The sequence below is a fragment of the Schistocerca gregaria genome, chromosome 7 (genome assembly GCF_023897955.1).
Source record: "Schistocerca gregaria isolate iqSchGreg1 chromosome 7, iqSchGreg1.2, whole genome shotgun sequence".
In the NCBI taxonomy this organism is placed as follows: domain Eukaryota; kingdom Metazoa; phylum Arthropoda; class Insecta; order Orthoptera; family Acrididae; genus Schistocerca; species Schistocerca gregaria.
In genome coordinates this window covers 315,234,687-315,255,500 of record NC_064926.1, presented here as the reverse complement: position 1 = coordinate 315,255,500, position 20,814 = coordinate 315,234,687, and the positions used below count along the sequence as shown (strand labels likewise).

The following is a 20,814-nucleotide window of genomic DNA, read 5'->3' as shown; positions in this document are numbered from 1 at the left end:
TATCCTTGACAAGGGGTGCTATGAACTGACCCTTTTCGATATTCTTCATACTTACAAGATTTGAAGGTCAGTGCCTCGGGATCAGTTTCTTAAAGCAGTATGATGTGATTCTCAAAAACTCTCAAAACAGAATAAGTGTGCAATATTGGAAGATTTCTGAGCACTTTCAGGTACAAAACATTTTCAACTTATTACTGGTCACTGGTAGCTCATTGCATAGAGTGAATATCTAGTATTCAAAAAGTAGCTGGTTGATATCTCACTAGTAGCAACTTTCTTTCTTTACTTTTACTGAACTTCCATATTTACTAACAAATTAAAATGTTAATAAACATATACTGAACTGTAATTTATAAGTAAAAATAACTTTTTGAAGAGATATACAGTCTTGACTGCAAAACAAAAGATCTAGCTTTGCAGCCAAGACTGTTCAAAACATTTACCACAACTATTGTATCATCCCACCATAAACTGGAAAAAGTTCTAAAAATTACCTCTTCCTATTTATTACTAATCACAAGGAAATGAAGTTATTCATGTATAAAAATGCAAAATGTCAAATAAAAAAATAACATACTTTCTTTGTTTCTAGAAACTGAACATATCATTGATGTATACAACTTTTCCATTTAGCAGTAAGGCATTTCACATGTCTGTACCAAATTTTGATTTATTTTCGTATGACAAATAATTAAAACAAAAACATTATTTCTATTAAAATATTATGATTCAATATTTGTTAACTAAAATTTCCATTTGTGAATGAATATGGAATTTTAATAAAAGTTTTAAAAAATGTTGGTGCTAGCAAGATTTAAACCAGCAACTTTATGATTACATGGGCCACTATGCACTCAAACACTGGTGACCATGTAACGAATTTCAAAATGTCTTATACTTAAAAGCACTCAGAAATCTTTTAGTTTTCAAATCTGATTTTTCGAGTTGACAGTTCTGTCGTACTGCTTTCAGGAACTGATATCTTATCACTGACTTTCATATCCTGTAATTAGGAAGAAACTTGAAGAGGGCCTGTCTATAAGGGTACCTCCTGAGTCCAAAACAGTCCCTTTCATGCTTCTTTTGAACAACATATAGATGCATGTGTGAATGTGTGAGCTTAAACTAAATAATGGTCCTTTTATAACTGTAGCTGTGTACAGGTACCCATTGAGAAATGTTCAGTTATTTTGAAAAACTTGGATCTTTGTTGTGCTAACGGTCAAGACAGAGGGAAGCAAATTATTGTTCGTTGGGCTTTCAATGTAGATTTTCTGAAAGAGTCTGATAGAAAGCCTGACCTTGAAGTATCACTTGGATCTTTCAATTTGATGTCAGTTACTGATTTTCCTGCTTGGATAGTACAGTAAAACAGCACACTGGTAGATGTCATTTTGACAGACCAAGATAAATTTAATCCAATACATACTTTTCGTGTTAAAATGATCTGTCTGATCATAATGCACAGCTAGTTACAGTATATAACACAGCTCCATGCACTAATGCAAACTAGTGCTCCAAAACAATGCATTGAGTTAACAATTTAACAAATGCAAATTTTAGGGAAAGCTTGCAACAGTCGGACTGAGATGAGGTGTACAGGAAACCTGATACTAATTTAAAATTTAACCTATTTCTTGATACAATGTGAACATATTTCCCTAAGAAACCAGTGAAATATAATTGTAAGAAACCATCTAAAAAGCCATGGTTTAGTAAAGGGATATAAATATCTTGTAAACAGGAACAAGAAATGTATCTTATAGCTAGATGGAGTAATGATCCAGAAACAGTCAAACATTATAAAAACTGCAGCACTGTACTGAGAAAAGTTATTAAAAAGTACAGAAGTATGGCCATTATGTCTGAGATCAGCACCTCTGACAATAAAATTAAAACACAGGAAGACTGTCTTTAAGAAAAGTTTGTTAACAAAAAGTCAGAAGTAAAATATTTTTTATAATCATTTTTAAGTGTTGTGGAGAAAAATTGGAACCAGCTACTCATTAGAAAATGCAAGGCTACATATGGAAGAGGCAATCTCTATGCAATTTGATAGAACTGAAATTCAACCCACTTCTCCTACTGAAACAAGGAACATAATAAATTCACTCAAAAGTAAAAGCTCACATGGAATTGGTGGCATTTCCAACAGAAAAGCAGAATTCTCATTCACATATGTAGTAGCTCACTAAAATATGGTATTTTTGTAGATAGACTGAAATATGCTATTGTTAAACAACTGCATGAAGAAGGGGAAAGGTCCGATGCTAACAGATACTGCGCAGTCTCATTTCTGACAGATTTATCCAAAATTCTTGAAACAGTAAAGTATTCAAGAGCAGCTTCACATATTGGTAAAAATGAAATATTAGCAAAATGGCAGTCTGATTTTCAGAAAAGCTTTTCGACAGAAAATGCTACATATGCCACAACTGATCAAATATTAAATGCTCTGAATAACCAAACATCACCCATTGGGATATTTTGTGATCTCTCATAGGCTTTTGACTCTGAATCCTGAAATTCTTCTAAATGAGCTTCAGTATTGTGGAATGAATGGGACAGTGCACAAATGGTTTAATTCATATTCAATTGGAAGGATGCAGAAGGTTGAAATTAACAGAAAAGATAGTCTTCAAAAATCAGCAGAGTCCTCCAATGTTAGGGAGGTATCAAGAATGGTGTCCCACAGAGTTCAGTCTTGGGTCCCTTATCGTTCTTAATATATATTACTGACATGCCACTCTATATTCGTGAAGATGCAACCCTAGTTCTTTTCGCTGATGATACAAGTAAGTAATCACACCCAAAAAATAAGAATTAGATGAGGATATTGTAAATAATGTCTTATGAAAATTATGGTACTCTGCAAATGGACTCTCACTAAATTTTGAGAAAACTCAAGAGTATACAGTTCTATATAGTAAATGCCATAACACCATGGGTAAATAAAGACTCTGAACAGACGTCTGTTGCTAAGGCAGAATGTTAAAAAATTTCTGGATGTGTGCATTGATTAGAAATTGAATTGATGAATCACTTTCATGATCTGCTGAAACAGTTAGGTTCAGCTACTTATGCTATTAGGGTTATACCACATTTTGGTGATAAACATATCAGTAAATTAGCCTAGTATACTCTCTTTCATTCTCTGCTTCCATATGGCACTATATTTTGAGGTAATTCATTGTTAAGAGAAAAAGTATTCATTGCGCATAAGCATGTAAGCAGAATAATAGCTGGAGCCCACCCAAGATTATCTAGCAGACGTTTACTTAAGGAACTTTGGATATTCATAGTACCTTTGCGATACATATATTCACTTGTGAAGTTTGTTATTAATTACCCATCCCAATTCAAAAATAACACCAATGTACACAGCTACAACACTAGAAGAAAGGATGACCTTCACTATTCCAGTTTAAAACTGACTTTGGGACAGAAAGGGGTAAATTAAGCTGCCACAAAAATCTTTGGTCATCTGACAAACAGGATTAGAAGTCTAACAGGTAGCCAACCAGTATTTACAAATAAATTAAAAGAATCTCTGAATGACTCCTCCTTCTACTCAACAGATAATATGAAGTAGTAACAGCAAAAAAATTATGTTGTGTAAAAAAAACATGTTAAACTAGTACATGCCACATCATTACAATATGTCATATTCATGATCTATCGAACAAATATTAATGTAATGTAAACTACAAAAGTTATGTTAATAAACAAAGGTACATCATTTAATAATCCTGAATCTCTGAATCTAGAGAACTATCAAGTCGCTGCTCCATAACTTGTAATGAAATCTAGAGGATCCTTCCATCCCCAAGACACACAGAACATTTGGCAGGAGAGCCATCAGCCAATTATGCAACAAAGTGAGAGTATATAAGAAATTTAGTCAGATGAGATTGTATAATACATTGATATCATCTACCGATTTGTTTAGAATATAAATATGTATTCTTCCATAGTCTGTGATATGTCCCTAAACACATTCTAGCTGATACAATGTAAACGTTGCGCTGCTTAAGAAATGTACCATGTATGAGAATGAGAGCTGGCTTCCACAACTGAGGCTGTGAAAGAATGGTGACTATGTCACTTCTTCTTTCAAGATGAGTTTCACAATACATCAATCTCTAAAGAATCATTGGTAATTTTCCATGTACTATAGGCCTACAACATTGGTCTACTGAAAGCAAGTCATGTGTATGCTCTGAGCTCCACTTGGGCATACGCCAAATTTGTGTACCAGCAGGTGTGTGAATATACGAAAGTTAAGCTCAGCTCCATACTCATATTTGATACCTAATTCATTACAAAAACACAATTGAAATATTAATAAACAAACAACAAAGATTGTGACAAAATATTACATATATACACTTTTTCAAATGACTGAGAGAATTCTCAGACTCTTTGATGCTCTTTTTTAACTTACTTGAGATTTGGAAGATTCTCTGGGAAGGAATCAAATGGTACATATTGTAGATTTGTGGTCATTCCCATGTGGAGGTGCCGCAACTCTGGTAGGTCAATTATGCATTTTATTCCTGGACGTAAACGCCTGAAGTCTGTGTACTCAACCCAGAGTGTACGCAGCTTTGGAAGACGAGCAATGAAAAACATGGCTGCTGAGCCTAATCCCACACATCGAGAGATATTCAACCTGTAACATAAAGACAATTTTCTGATAAAGAAGTTGAGTGACACAGAAAGACAGACTGTTCAAACACTATCATTAGTAACTATACAATACCTATGGTTGAAAATGCATATACTTAACAGAAAACTTCAGTTGATGTAATTTGAAGGTGGAGCAACTGCTCATAATTGCCTGTTTGCTCTGTATTATTAGCAAATTCTTACTCTACAAACCAGATGGACTAGAGGTTTATCTGGAGGATGCTCATTACTTCCTTCTTCTTTCATTCTGGTTGTGCTATTTCCATTTGCTCACTCATGTACTTCAGATGCTTGAAATTCTGCTGTATATACTCACGTATGTTGTAATCATGAGTAAACAGTTATTTACCTAAAGCGTCAAAAAATTGTTGGCTGAAATTTATTCTTGGGGAATTACAGTAGGATTAAGACAAAAATCTGGAACTGTATTTGACTCTAAGTCCCTTTGCTCTTTGCAGTACTGATAATAAAGTTACATTTGTTGCATTTGTTGCATTTTCTACCAAGGAATAAAACTGTACAATAAATTACCAAAAGAGATTAAAGAAATTTCAAAAATACACTTATTTAAGAAGGCAGCTAAAAAGTACCTGTTATGCAATACATTTTATACATTGAAGGATTACTTAGATAAAGCAGAGTAGGGGTTTGATAAAAAAATGTTATACAAACAAATAATAATAATAATGATGATTATAAAACATCCAATATTCCACATAACACCTTCACTTTATTATTTTTCTTCTTTTTTCCTTTCTAGAGACACTCTCCCCTCAAGCTATGCATAGCACAATACTAACACCTCTTCCTCTTTCTGAGCTCAACATCTCACTCATTATGAAGGGATGCTGACTCAGTTTTTCAGGATAGCAAATGGGAACTTGCAGTACAGAAAATGGCCCAAGGATCACCTCTGTGTGTGTGTGTGTGTGTGTGTGTGTGTGTGTGTGTGTAGTGAGTGAAGTGTTATGAAACAATGTGTGTATAGTGTGTGCAGTGACTGATAGGGAAATATGAGTGAATAGTGTGGCATTACATTATTTAATGAGTTATTTGTAAATAAATTATTGTATACCAGGAGTAAAATCTAATGATTGTCTCTAACTAGAAGTCTGTAAATATATGTGTATACGAATTAGCTTATTGTAAATTGATCTAAGCTTGTAAATACTTTGACATGTCCTATATCCTTGTAAAAAGAGATCTACGGATGAATAAAACTACTACTACTACTACTACTACTACATTCATGGTTTCCACTTGAAGCAGCAGCAGAGCGGGCCAAGACACAAGCAACCAGAGGGAAGTAACCGATTTTGTGCCACTTTATGAGTTCCTAACCAAGAGCAAATTGTATAGTTTCATCTGTGTGTTTTGGTAGTTTAATTTCATGAGTGATGATTTAATCTTTAACATTTCTCATGTGTTCATTTTTGTAGGAAAGTAAACCGATTTTGTGACATATTATCATTTCCAAATCATAAGCAAATTATTTAATCTCATGTGTGTACTTTGGGAGTTCAGTTTTTGAATTTCTGCATGTCAATCTAATTTAATGTACACTGTTCTTGTGTTTTCCTCCTCGCCCACAGTAGAGATCCACAGTGTGTGTGAATTGTCCTTGTTCGTCTGTGAGGGGATATATTCCATGGTCTTTGGTATGGATAGGGACTGTGGCTGTTGTGTGCAAATGGAAGCCGAGTTGGTGACACTTCGCTCTCAGCTCCAGGTTGTGATGGCTTCAGTTACATAGCTGGAAGCTGCAGTGGATGAGATCACTCTTGTGGGCCAACTGTACAGATCAAATGGACGTCCAGCACATCTGAGTCTGCTGAACAGCCCGCATTGGTGACTAGCCCAGTTACTACTTGCACTGAGGTTGAACACTCACCCGTGGTCGAGTGAAAGGTCACCTAGGGCCATGGCAGGTGGCAAAAGACTTCCCAGAGGCCACATGTAAGGCCTCCCCAGTTAGTCTGATAAACAGGTTCCAGATGTTATCTGTGGCTGACACTATCCCTCAGCCAGATGCAGTCACTTGCCCTGTTTCAGAGCGAACTTCTCTGCCTACGAGATCCGAGCAATTGTAGTTGGGACTTCCAATGTTAGGCACAGTACAGGGACATGGCTACCAGGGAGGGGAAAGAAAACCAATGTGCATTCCCTGGGCATACTGGATGGAGTCATTCCAGATGTGGAAAGGGTCCTTCCAGATGCCATGAAGAGCACTGGATGCAGCCACCTGCTGGAGTGGCTCAAGTCAGTACCAATGACAAGTGTCACTTTGGATCAGAAGAGAGTCTCTCTGGTTTCGAGTGGCTAACAGAACTGGTAAAGGCTGCCAGTCTTGCTTGCGAGATGAAAGCTGATTTCAACACTAGACAGGACTAACTGTGGATCTTCTATATCTACATCTATGTGATTATTCTGCTACTCACAATAAAGTGCCCGGCAGAGGGTTCAATGAACCACCTTCAAACTGTCTCTCTACTGTTCCACTCTTGAATGGCGCGTGGGAAAAATGAGCACTTAATTTTTTTTTTTCTGCGCAAGCCCTGATTTCTCTTATTTTATCAGGATGATCATTTCTCCCTATGTAAGTGAGTGCCAACAGAATGTTTTTGCAATTGGAGGAGAAAACTGATGATTGAAATTTCATAAGAAGATCCCGCCACAACAAAAAACACCTTTGTTTTAATAATTGCCACTCCAATTCACATACCATGTGTGTAGCACTATCTCCCCTACATCACAATAATACAAAACAAGCTGCCCTTCCTTGTACTTTTTCGATGTAATCCGTCAGTCCCATCTGATATGGATCCCACACCACGCACCAATACTCCAGAATAGGGGGACAAGTGTGGTGTAATCAATCTCTCTAGTAGACCTGTTGCACCTTCTAAGTGTTCTGCCAATGAATTGCAGTCTTTGGTTGGCTCTACCCACAACATTATCTATGTGATCATTCCAATTTAGGATATTTGTAAGTGTAATCCCTAAGTATTTAGTTGAATTTACAGCCCTCAGATTTGTGTGACTTATAGTGTAATTAAAATATAGCAGATTTCTTTCAGTACTCATATGAATAACTTCACACTTTTCTTCATTCAGGGTCAATTGCCACTTTTTGCACCATACAGATATCTTATCTAAATCACTTTGCAAATTGGTTTTGGTCATCTGATGACTTTACAAGTTAAATGATAACATCATCTGCAAACAATCTAAGACGTCTACTGAGAACAGATCAGGAACAATAGAGGGCCTAAAATACTTCCTTGGGGAATGCCAGATATCATTTGTGTTTTACTCGATGACTTTCTGTCTATTACTACAAACTGTGACCTTTCTGACAGGAAATCACGAATCCAGTCACACAACTGAGGCAATATTCCAAAGGCACGCAGTTTGGTTATAAGACACTTGTGAGGAACGGTGTCAAAAGCCTTTTGGAAATCTAAAAATATGGAACCAATTTGACACTCCCTGTCGATAGCACTCATTACTTCATGAGTATAAAGAGCTAGTTGTGTTTCGCAAGAACTATATTTTCCTGAATCTGTGCTGACTACATGTCAATAAATCATTTTCTTTGAGGTACTTGATAATATTCGAATACAGTATACGTTCCAAAACCCTACTGCAAATCAACGTTAGTGATATAGGCCTGTAATTCAACGGATTACTCCTACCCTTTTCTGAGTATTGGTGTCACTTGAGCAATTTTCCAGTCTTTAGGCGTGGATCTTTCTGTGAGCGAGCAGTTGTATATAATTGCGAAATATGGAGCAATTGTATCAGCATACACTGTGAGGAACCTGACTGGTATACAATCTGGATCGGAAGCCTTGCTTTTATTAAGTGATTTAAGCTGCTTTGCGACACCGAGGATATCTATTTCCATGTTTCTCATCTTGGCAGCTGTGATTGGAATTCAGGAATATTTACTTTGTCTTCTTTTGTGAAGGAGTTTCAGAAAAATCTTGTTTAATAACTCTGCTTCAGTGGGACTGTCATCAGTGACTTCACCATTATCATCGCACAGTGAAGGCATTGATTGCGTTTCACCACTGGTGTGCTTTATGTATGACCGGAATCTCCCTGGGTTTTCTGCCAGATTTCGAGACAGAGTTTCATTATGGAAATTATTGTAAGCATCTCACATCGAAGTAAGTACTATATTTCGAACTTCTGCAAAACTTTGCCAATCTTGCAGATTTTGCTTTATTTTAGATTTGGCATGCTTTTTTTGCTGCTTCTGCAACAGCAATGTGACCCGTTTTGGTACCATGAAGGATCATTACCATCAATTATTAAGTTATGTGGTATACATCCCTCAATTGCTGCCAATACTATGTCTCTGAAAGCATTCCAAAACTTTTCGACATTTAAATGATCAGATCGGAAGGAGTGCTGACTGTCTCTTAAAAAAGGCATTAAGAGCATTTTTATCACCTTTTTTTTTAAACAGATATACTTTTCGTTTCTTTCTGATGGTTGTAGGAGTTGTGGTATTCAGCCTATCAGCTACTGCCTTGTGGTCGCTAATCCCTGTATTCGTCATGATATTCACTATTTGTCCAGGATTATTTGTTGCTGAGAGGTCAAATTTGCTTTGGCAACCATTTACTCTTCGAGAGGGCCCATGAACCAACTGTTCAAAATAAGTTTCTGAGAAAGCATTCAGTATAATTTCAGCCAATGTTTTATGCCTGCCGCCAGCTTTAAATGTGTAGTTTTTTCAGCATATTGAGGGTAGATTAAAGTCACCACCAACTATAATTGTATGAGTGGGGTACCTATTTGAAATGAGACTCAAGTTTTCTTTGAACTGTTCAGCAACTATATCTTCTGAGTTGGGGGTCAGTAAATGATCCAATTAATAGTTTAGTCCGATTGTCAAGTATAACTGCTACCCACACTATTTCGCTATCTACTTCAATTTCAGTACAAGGCAAACTACTTCTGACAGCAATAAATACTCCACCACCAACTGAATTTCATCTATCCTTTCAGAACACTGTTAAATAATTAGAAAAAAATTCTGCTGAGCTTATTTCCGGCTTTAGGCAGGTTTCTGTACCTATAACTATTTGAGCTTCAGTGCCTTCCATTAGGGATGGAGCTTTGGTTCCTTTCCAACACAGCTACAACAATTTACAACCACAATACTGATTGTTTCTACAACTAACTTACTGTGTTTTACCTGCCCCCTTTCAGACAGATGCCCTATCTGTGGTTCCCTGAGGCTCTCTAACCTAAAAAAACCACCCAGTCCCTTCCACACAGCACCTGCTACCCATGTAGCCGCTTCCTGTGTGTAGCGGACTCCTGACCAATTAAGCGTAACCCGAAAACCCACCACCCAATGGTGCAAATCAAGGAATCTGCAGCCTACACGGTCACAGAACTGCCTGAGCCTCTGATTCAGACCCTCCACTCGGCTCTGCACCAAAGGAACAGTCGGTTCTATCAACAATGTTGCAGATGGTGAGCTCTGTCTTAATCTCAGAAGCAAGACTGGCAGTCTTTACCATTTCCGCTAGCCGCCCAAAACCAGAGAAAATCTCCAACGATCAAAAGTGACACATGTCATTGGTACTGACATGAGCCACCACCTGCAGTTGGCTGCACCCTGAACTCTTCATGGCATCCAGGAGCATCCTCCCCCAGTAGGGACACGGAGTGCACACTAGCTTCCTTCCCTTCCTTGGCAATCATGTTCCTAAGGGGCCCATTATGCGCCTAACGTTGGAACTCCCAACTACCAGCAAACCCACCCTCTGTGAACGCCCAGACCTTGTGTGCCGAGATGCTTCCTCTGGTACAAGGTGGACAACTGCATCCGGCTTAGAGACATCGTCAGCCACAGATAACGCCTGAAACCTGTTCGTCAAATAAACCGGGGAGGCCCTATGATCAGCCCTCAGAATGCTTTTCACTGCCTGCCAGGCTTAGTAATGATCTCCCACTCAACCGTGGGTGAGGGGTCAATCTCAGTGCAGGCATCTTTGGCACAAAGCCAAGTGTAGGGTCTATATCAGAGGCTCAGAAGGTTCTGTGACTGTGTATGCTGCAGATTCCTCAACTTGTGCCACAGGGCGAATGGGTTTTGGGTTCTGCTGAATAGGTCAGGCATGCACTACTCACTGGAGATGGCTACATGGGTATCAGGGTCTGTGTGGTGTGGACTGGGCGGTTTTCTAGGTTAGAGGGACCTGGGGAAATACAAAAATGGTTTCAGTCTCAAAGGGTGCAGGTCAAACATAGGAAGAACGTAGATACAGGGGGAAAGAAATACAGCAGAAGACGAATGGGGGAAAGAAATACAGTAGAAGACGTATGGGTAGCTCTGAGGGATGAAGTAGTGAAGGCAGCAGAGGATCAAGTAGGTAAAAAGACGAGGGCTAGTAGAAATCCTTGGGTAACAGAAGAAATATTGAATTTAATTGATGAAAGGAGAAAATATAAAAATGCAGTAAATGAAGCAGGCAAAAAGGAATACAAACGTCTCAAAAATGAGATCGACAGGAAGTGCAAAATGGCTAAGCAGGGATGGCTAGAGGACAAATGTAAGGATGTAGAGGCTTATCTCACTAGGGGTAAGACAGATACTGCCTACAGGAAAATTAAAGAGACCTTTGGAGATAAGAGAACCACTTGTATGAATATCAAGAGCTCAGATGGAAACCCAGTTCTAAGCAAAGAGGGGAAAGCAGAATTTGGTAAAACTGTTGTAGCTGTGGTGGGAAGGTACCACAACTCTAAGTGGTAATAAAAAGCACTGATGCTCAAATCGTTATAGGCACTGAAAGCTGGCTAAAGCCGGAGATTAGTTTAGCCAAAGTTTTTGTGAAGAACCTACCAGTGTTCCGAAAGCATAGGCTAAAGACAATTGGTGGAGATGTATTTGTAGTTGTTGTTGTTGTTGTTGTTGTTGTTGTTGTGGTCTTCAATCCTGAGACTGGTTTGATACAGCTCTGCATGGTAATCTATCCTGTGCAAGCTCCTTCATCTCCCAGTACCTACTGCAACCTACATCCTTTTGAATCTGCTTAGTGTATTCATCTCTTGGTCTCCCTCTACGATTTTTACCCTCCATGCTGCCCTCCAATGTTAAATTTGTGATCCCGTGATGTCGCAGGACATGTCCTACCAACCGATCCCTTCTTCTAGTCAAGTTGTGCCACAAACTTCTCTTCTCTCCAATCCTATTCAATACCTCCTCATTAGTTATGTGATCTACCCACCTAATCTTCAACATTCTTCTGTAGCACCACATTTTGAAAGCTTCTATTCTCGTCTTGTCCAAACTATTTACTGTCCATGTTTCACTTCCATACATGGCTACACTCCATACAAATACTTTCAGAAATGACTTCCTGACACTTAGATCTATACTCGATGTTAACAAATTTCTCTTCTTCAGAAACGCTTTCCTTGCCATTGCCAGTCTACATTTTATATCCTCTCTACTTTGACCATTATCAGTTATTTGGCTCCCCAAATAGCAAAACTACTTTACTACTTTAAGTGTCTCATTTCCTAATCTAATTCCCTCAGCATCACCAGACTTAATTCGACTACATTCCATTATCCTTGTTTTGCTTTTGTTGGTGTTCATCTTATATCCTCCTTTCAAGACACTGTCCATTCCGTTCAACTGCTCTTACAAGTCCTTGCTGTCTCTGACAGAATTACAATGTCATAGGGATACCTCAAAGTTTTTATTTCTTCTCCATGAATTTTAATACCTATTCTGAATTTTTCTTTTGTTTCCTTTACTGCTTGCTCAATATACAGATTGAATAACATTGGGGAGAGGCTACAATCCAGTCCCACTCACTTCCCAACCACTGCTACGCTTTCATACCCCTCAACTCTTATAACTGCCATCTGGTTTCTGTACAAATTGTAAATAGCCTTTCGCTCCCTGTATTTTACCCCTGCCACTTTTAGAATTTGAAAGAGAGTATTCCAGTCAACATTGTCAAAAGCTTTCTCTAAATCTACAAATGCTAGAAATGTAGGTTTGCCTTTCCTTAATCTTTCTTCTAAGATAAGTCGTAAGGTCAGTATTGCCTAAAATGTTCCAACATTTCTACGGAATCCAAACTGATCTTCCCCGGGGTCAGCTTCTACCAGTTTTTCCATTCGTCTAGAAAGAATTCGCGTTAGTATTTTGCAGCTGTGGCTTATTAAACTGATAGTTTGGTAATTTTCACATCTGTCAACACCTGCTTTCTTTGGGATTGGAATTATTATATTCTTCTTGAAGTCTGAGGGTATTTCGCCTGTCTCGTACATCTTGCTCACCAGATGGTAGAGTTTTGTCAGGACTGGCTCTGCCAAGGCCATCAATAGTTCTAATGGAATGTTGTCTACTCGCGGGGCCTTGTTTCGACTCAGGTCTTTCAGTGCTCTGTCAAACTCTTCACGCAGTATCGTATCTCCCATTTCATCTACATCTACATCCTCTTCCATTTCCATAATATTGTCCTCAGGTACATCACCCATGTATAGACCCTCTATATACTCCTTTCATCTTTCTGCTTTCCCCTCTTTGCTTAGAACTGGGTTTCCATCTGAGCTCTTGATATTCATACAAGTGGCTCTCTTTTCTCCAAAGGTCTCTTTAATTTTCCTGTAGGCTGTATCTATCTTACCCCTAGTGAGATAAGCCTCTACATCCTTACATTTGACCTCTAGCCATCCCTGCTTAGCCATTTTGCACTTCCTGTCGATCTCATTTTTGAGTCGTGTGTATTCCTCTTTGCCTGCTTCATTTACTGCATTTATATATTTTCTCCTTTCATCAATTAAATTCAATATTTCTTGTGTTCCCCAAGGATTTCTACTAGCCCTCATCTTTTTACCTACTTGATCCTCTGCTGCCTTCACTACTTCATCCCTCAGAGCTACCCATTCGTCTTCTACTGTATTTCTTCCCCCATTCCTGTCAATGGTTCCCTTATGCTGTCCCTGAAACTCTATACAACCTCTGTTTTAGTCAGTCCTTAAATTCCCACATATTTGCAATTTCTTCAGTTTTAATCTACAGTTCATAACCAATAGATTTTGGTCAGAGTCCACATCTGCCCCTGGAAATGCCCTACAATTTAAAACCTGTTTCCTAAACCTCTGTCTTACCATTATGTAATCTATCTGATACCTTTTAGTATCTCCAGGGTTCTTCCATGTATACAACCTTCTTTCATGATTCTTAAACCAAGTGTTAGCTATGATTACGTTGTGCTCTGTGCAAAATTCTACCAAGCAGCTGGCTCTTTCATTTCTTAGCCCCAATACATATCCACCTACTACATTTCCTTCTCTCCCTTTCCCTACACTCGAATTCCAGTCACCCATGACTATTAAATTTTCGTCTCCCTTCACTACCTGAATAATTTCTTTTATCTCATCATACATTTCTTCAATTTCTTCATTATCTGCAGAGCTAGTTGGCATATAAACTTGTACTACTGTAGTAGGCATGGGCTTCATGTCTATCTTGGCCACTATAATACATTCACTATGCTGTTTGTAGTAGCTTACCCGCACTCCTATTTTTTTTATCCATTATTAAACCTACTCCTGCATTACCCCTATTTGATTTTATACTTATAATCCTGTATTCACCCAACCAGAAGTCTTGTTCCTCCTACCACCAAACTTCACTAATTCCCACTATATCTAACTTTAACCTATCCATTTCCCTTTTTAAATTTTCTAACCTACCTGCCCGGTTGAGGGATCTGACATTCCACACTCCGTTCCTTAGAATGCCAGTTTTCTTTCTCCTGATAACGACGTCCTCTTGAGTAGTCCCCGCCCGGGGATCTGAATGGGGGACTATTTTACCTCCGGAATATTTTACCCAAGAGGACGTCATCATCATTTAACCATACAGTAAAGCAGCATGCCCTCGGTACGGCTGTAGTTTCCCCTTGCTTTCAGCCATTCGCAGTACCACAACAGCAAGGCCGTTTTGGTTAATGTTACAAGGCCAGATCAGTCAATCATCCAGACTGTTGTCCCTGCAACTACTGAAAAGGCTGGTGCCCCTCTTCAGGAACCACACGTTTGTCTGGCCTCTCAACAGATACCTGTCCGTTGTGGTTGCACCTACGGTACGGCTATCTGTATCATTGATTGTTGTTGTTAGAAGTAGATTATCTTGTAGCGAAGTTTGAAGCAGATAGTTCCTGTGAGTTGGTATGAGCAGAGGTCATTCTTTACAACCAGAATACAATAATAATTGGATCCTTTTACTGACCTTCCAACTCAAATGATACAATTCCTGAAAGGTTCAAAGAAAACTTGAGTTTAATTTCAAACATGTACCCGACTCATAAAATTATAGTTGGTGGTGACTTTAATTTACCCTTGATTTGTTGACGAAAATACATGTTTAAATCCACGAGTAAACATAAAACATCATCCAAAATTGTGCTGAATACATTCTCTCAATATTATTTCGAGCATTTAGTTCATGAGCCCACATTAATAATAAACAGTTGTGAAAACGCACTTGACCCCTTAGCAATAAACAATCAAGAGCTAATAATGAACATCAAAACAGATAGTTAACACAGAGCAAGATTGAATATTTTAGCCCCCAAATCCTCAAAATATAAATGAAAAATATACCTATTCAAAAAAATCAGATAAAAATTCACTTGATGCTTTCCTGAGAGACAATCTCCAATCCATCCAAATTAACAATGTAAATGTAGACGACATGTGACTTGAATTCAAAGAAATAGTACTGACAGCAATTGAGAGATTTATACCAAATAAATTAACAAACGATGGAGCTGATCCCCCATGGTACACAAAACGGGTCAGAACACTGTTGCAGACACAATGGAAAAAACATGGAAAATTTAAAAGAATGCAAAATCTCCAATATTGGTGATCTTTTACAGAAGGTCACAATTTAGCACAGACATCAACATGAGGTGCTTATAATAGTTTCCACAACGAAACTTTATTTCGAAAATCCAAAGACGCTCTAGTGATATGTAAAGTATGCCAGCTGCAAGACGCAGTCAATTCCATCTCTACAATGACATTTCTGCAAAAACAGAGTTACTAAAACAACCTACTGAAATTCCTTCACTGAAGAAGACAAATTATATATTTCGGAATTTGAATCAGAAACAGCTGCCAACATGAGTAACTTTGAAGTAGATATCCACGGAGTGAACAACTCAAATCACTTAATAAAAGTAAGTCTTCTGGTCCAAACCACAACCCAGTTAGGTTCCTTTCAGAGTATGCTGATGCAATAGCTCCATACTTAACAGTCATATACAACCTCTTGCTCGACGAAAGATCTGTACCCAACTACTGGAAAATTTCCCAGGTCACACCAAAATTCAAGAAAGGTAGTAGGAGTAATCCACAAAATTACAGGCCCATATTACTGACATTGATATGCAACAGGATTTTGAAACACATAATGTTTTTGAACATTACGAATTACCTCAAAGAGAATGGGATATTTTTACTTCCCCTCTTGTTTTTCCATCTGCCTCCTTAAATTTGTTTTTTTCATTTCTGACTAATTACTATTAACGTACATTAGCATAATTTGCATGGTGAATTCTGCTCAGGTTATCAGCCGAGTGGTGTCATCAACTTGTTGCAACATTTCAGTAAGTTTCGTACCCATCATCTTATGGCGAAGTGTCAGGATGCTGTGTTTTGCATATCTATATAGCTGCATGGCCATTGTCCACTACTGTGGGCCGGCCAATCATGTTCCTCCGAAGGGGGTACCACGTCGGCAGTGAGGGGGAGGGCAGCACGGACCGGCGTAGAGATCCAGTGGCTATCCAATCTGTCTGCGGATGCTGCTGCCTTCAGTACGAAGCATTCCTGATGTATTTTGTCAATTGTGGGATTCCAAGCTGCACTGAGCTGAAAACCACAAGCCATGTTTACTAAATTGTTGTGCAGACGTGTCTCCGCTGCCTCTTTGAAGATCAGATCCTAGAAACAGTTGGCACTGAACAGATTCTTCGTTTTTTCGAATTTGAAGGTGTGTCCCTCAATAATGCTATGTTCTGCTACCGTGGACTTGTTTGTATGTCCTAGTCGTATGTTCCTGATGTGTTCAGTACAGTGATGGGAGATACATCGTTGTGTCTGCCTGATATATTCCATCCCACATTCACACTCAATACTGTAAATGCCAGGCGTCTGCAACCTCAGTTGGTTTTTGTTTAAGCCAAGTATATCTTCCACTTTCTTTGGTGTGCGAAAGATGGTCGTTATTTCATGCTTCTTTAATATTCTTGCGATCTTGGTTGTTGGCAGTCCAGCAAACGGCAGAAACGCCACACATTTTGCTTCGTCTTCTTCTGGTTTCTCCTCCTGCCTTTTGTCTGCACGCAGGGTGTGTCTTATTTGTGTCTCGGTGTAATCATTCTTACAGAAGGTTTCCCGCAGATGTGCTAACTCACGCAGCAAATTCTCACTGTCATAACCTGGCTCTTTGTACTAAGGTGTTCAGAACTGAGTTATGTTGTGCTGGATGGTGGCAGCTCCGGGCATTGAGATATAAGTCCGTGTGTGTCTTCTTCATGTAGACCAAGTGTTTCAACATACCGTCCTGATTTTTCTTGATCACAATACCCAAGAAGGAGAGGCAGCCATTCTCTTCTACCTCCATGGTGAATTTGACGTTGTCATGTATGCCACTGAGATGGCGTAGGAACTCCTGTAGTGTTTCCTTGCCATGGGGCCACACTACAAAAGTGTCGTCTACGTAAATGTAGAACACCTCTGATTTATGGCGGGCAGTGTTCAGTGTCACATCTTCAAAGCGCTCCATGTACAAGTTGGCAATACCTAGGGCCAGGGGGGAATGCGTGGCAACACCATCTGTTTGTTCATAGAATTTCCCACCACATTTGAAGTACGTTGTGGTTAACACGTGATGAAAGAATCTGAAAGTGTCCTTAACAAAGTGATCTTCAAGCAGAGCTAAGGAATCATCCAGTGGCACCCGGGTAAAGAGAAAAGTGACATCAAAGCTGACTAGTAGATCCTTCTCGTCCAGGTATAACCCTTTGAGTACCTTAACAAATTCGGTCACGTTTTTGACATGGTGAGGGCAGTGACCCACGAGTGGTTTTAACAGTTGTGCTAGGTGCTTCGCTACACCATATGTTGGAGAATTTATGGTGTTCAATGTAGGGCGTAGTGGGACACTCTCCTTATGGATGTTCGGGAGGCCACACGGTCACGGTGGAGCCAGCGCGCCTGAGGGTAAAGCTTCCTGATGGTGTTTCTGTCAAGTCTTGAGCTGTTGAGAAGATCGATGGTCTTTTGCGTAACAGAAGCAGTTGCGTCTTTCCCCACTGATTTGTATGCTGGATCTCGTAGTAAGGTATCAACCTTCTGCCAGTAATCTTCTGACTTCAGTAGGACTGTCGTATTCCCTTCGTCTGCTGCTAAGACCACTATACCCTTGTCATCATGGAGGTTCAACAGTGCCTTGTGCTCTTCTGCCATAATGTTGTTCTTTGGCATTCTTGCTTTCTCGAGTACCCGGCTGGTCTCCCTCCTCACTTCCTTGGCTGCTCTCAGCGGGAGTCCACAAATGGTTTGCTCGACGTCGCTGATGATGTCACATTTTGGTAACATTCTTATCGGAGCAAAGTTCAGGCATGGAGATTGTTGGCTCATCCAGTGTTCTCTCTGTAATGTTGATGACGGTCTTAATATTGATGGCTTTCTCCTCCTGTTGACATCAGCCCGGAAGTCTGAGGAACTTCTGGCACTGTTTGTTGGTGGCTTACTTCTTGTGGAGATCACTGCTGGCGTATGTGTTGCCGTACAGTCACTGCTAGGTGTGTGCTGGGAGGGTGGAAGCCAGGCACAAGTTGTGAGTGAGCAAAGTCTTGGCGTTCTTGGGGAGTTCCGCTCTGGTAACACATATGAGTTCCTGTACTAAGGCTGAATCAGCCCATCGTAATACGTGTTTTATCCTCGCCGTGTTCACAGGATGCTGCAAGTTCACAAACTGCGGCATCACTTCCTTATCCTGACACCTTAGCAAGAAGGCTAGTTCGCTGAGCAGCTTTCCTGTCTTGATTCATAGATTCTGCAGCATCTTGTAGCTGTGCTGGACATCCTCCCTGTAGAGGTGATATATATGTGATTGCAGTCTTTCCCCGCATATTCCACTGATTAAGCGAAGCGTCGCCAGAAGTGTCGGAATGCTGTGTTCTGCATATCTATACAGCTGCTTGGTTGTCATCCGCTACTGTAAGCCGGCCAATGAAGTACCTCCGGAAGGGGGTAATGCATCGGTAGTGTTGGGGGAAGGGGACGACAGCAGTGCAGATCAGCGTCAAGACCAGGTGAATATCCAATCTGTCTTCGGACGCCATTGCCTTCAGATCGGAATGTTCACGACGTATTTTGTCAATTGTGGGCTTCCCCGCAGCACTGACCTGAAAACCACTATCCCTGTTTACTAAATTTTTGTGCAGACATATCTCCACCGCCTCTTTGAAGGTCAAGTCCCAGAAACCGTTGGCGCTGCACAGCTTCTTCGTTTTTTCAAATTCAAAGGTGTGTCCCTTGATAATGCTATGTTCCGCTACCGCGGACTTGTTTGTCTGTCCTAGTCATATATTCCTGATGTGTTGAGTACAGCGCTGGGAGATACATCGTTGTGTCTGCCCGATATATTCCATCCACATTCGCATTCAATACTGTAAATGCCCGGCGCCTGCAACCCCAGTTGGTCTTTGGTTGAGCCAAGTATATCTTTGACATTTTTCGGTGCATAAAAGATGGTCGTTACTTCGTGTTTCTTTAATATTCTTGCGATCTTGGCCATTGGCAGTCCAACAAATGGCAGAAATGCCATATGTTTTGCTTTGTCTTCTTCTGGTTTCTTCTCCCTCCTCTTGTCTGCACGCAAGGTGTGTCTTATTTGTGTCTCAGTGTAACCATTCTTATGGAAGGTTTCACGCAGATGTGCTAACTCACGCGGCAAACTCTCACTGTCACAGCTCGACCTGGCTTTTTGTACTAAGGTGTTCACTACTTGGTCTACAGGAAGAAGCTGCAACCATCCAGCACAACAATGTAACTCAGTACTGAACACCTTAGTACAAAGAGCTAGGTCGATCTGTGACAGCAAGAGCTTGCTGCGTGAGTTAGCACATCTGCAGGAAACCTTCAGTAAGAATGGATACACTGAGACACAAATAAGACACGCCTTGCGTGCAGACAAGAGGTGGGAGGAGAAACCAGAAGAAGACACAGCAAAACATGTGGTGTTTCTGCCATTTGCTGGACCGCCAACAACCAAAGACCAACTGGGGTTGAAGACACCACGACTTACAGTACTGAGTGTGAATGTGGGATGGAGTACATCGGGCAGACACAATGATGTATCTCCTAGTGCTGTACTGAACACATCAGGAACGTACAACTAGAACAGACAAACAAGTCTGCAGTAGCGGAACATAGCATTATTGAGGGACACACCTTCGAATTCGAAAATACGAAGAAGCTGTGGGCGCCAATGGTTTCTGGGACTCGGTCTTCAAAGAGGCAGTGGAGATACATCTGCACAACAATTTAGTAAACAGGGATAGGGGTTTTCAGCTCAGTGCAGCATGGAATTCCAAAACTGGAAAAATACATCAGGAATGCTCCGAACTGAAGGCAACAGCATCCGCAGACAGATTGGATAGCCACCGGGTCTTGAAGCTGGACCCCCCCCCCCCCCCCCTACCAACGCGGTACCCCCTTCCAGAGGAACGTGATCAGCCGGCCTACAGTAGCGAACAACGGCCAAGTAGCTATATAGATATGCAGAACACAGCATCCCGACACTTCATCGGAAGATGATGGGTACGAAACTCATTGAAACATTGCCATCAAGATGCCACCACTCGGCTGATAACCCAAGAAGAATTCATCAGTGGCGTACGGCAAGAAAGACTGCACCAGCATACATAATTTGCGTTTCCATAAAAGAAAAAGGTTGGCTCTCAGTTTTAAAGAACATAACACCAGGTCTAATTTTGCGCTAAGTTTTATGAATATAATTGATTTTCTAATTTATTTGACTATTACTAGTTAATACTT

The 20,814-nt window shown here is 40.0% G+C and overlaps 2 protein-coding genes across 4 annotated transcripts in view; both read right to left on the bottom strand.

Annotated features, from left to right (window-relative positions):
* The window catches only part of LOC126281803 (S-phase kinase-associated protein 2-like), a 151,578-nt gene that overhangs the window by 9,119 nt on the left and 121,645 nt on the right, over positions 1-20,814 (bottom strand). For all 3 annotated transcript variants that reach the window (XM_049981018.1, XM_049981019.1, XM_049981020.1), the window contains exon 11: positions 4,445-4,672. In XM_049981018.1, the coding sequence (XP_049836975.1) occupies positions 4,445-4,672 (228 nt within the window). The remainder of the gene's footprint in view (positions 1-4,444; positions 4,673-20,814) is intronic.
* The window catches only part of LOC126281804 (uncharacterized), a 312,553-nt gene continuing 304,364 nt past the window's right edge, over positions 12,626-20,814 (bottom strand). The window contains exon 2 of the mRNA XM_049981021.1: positions 12,626-12,638. The gene's annotated coding sequence lies outside the window, so the exon portion shown is untranslated. The remainder of the gene's footprint in view (positions 12,639-20,814) is intronic.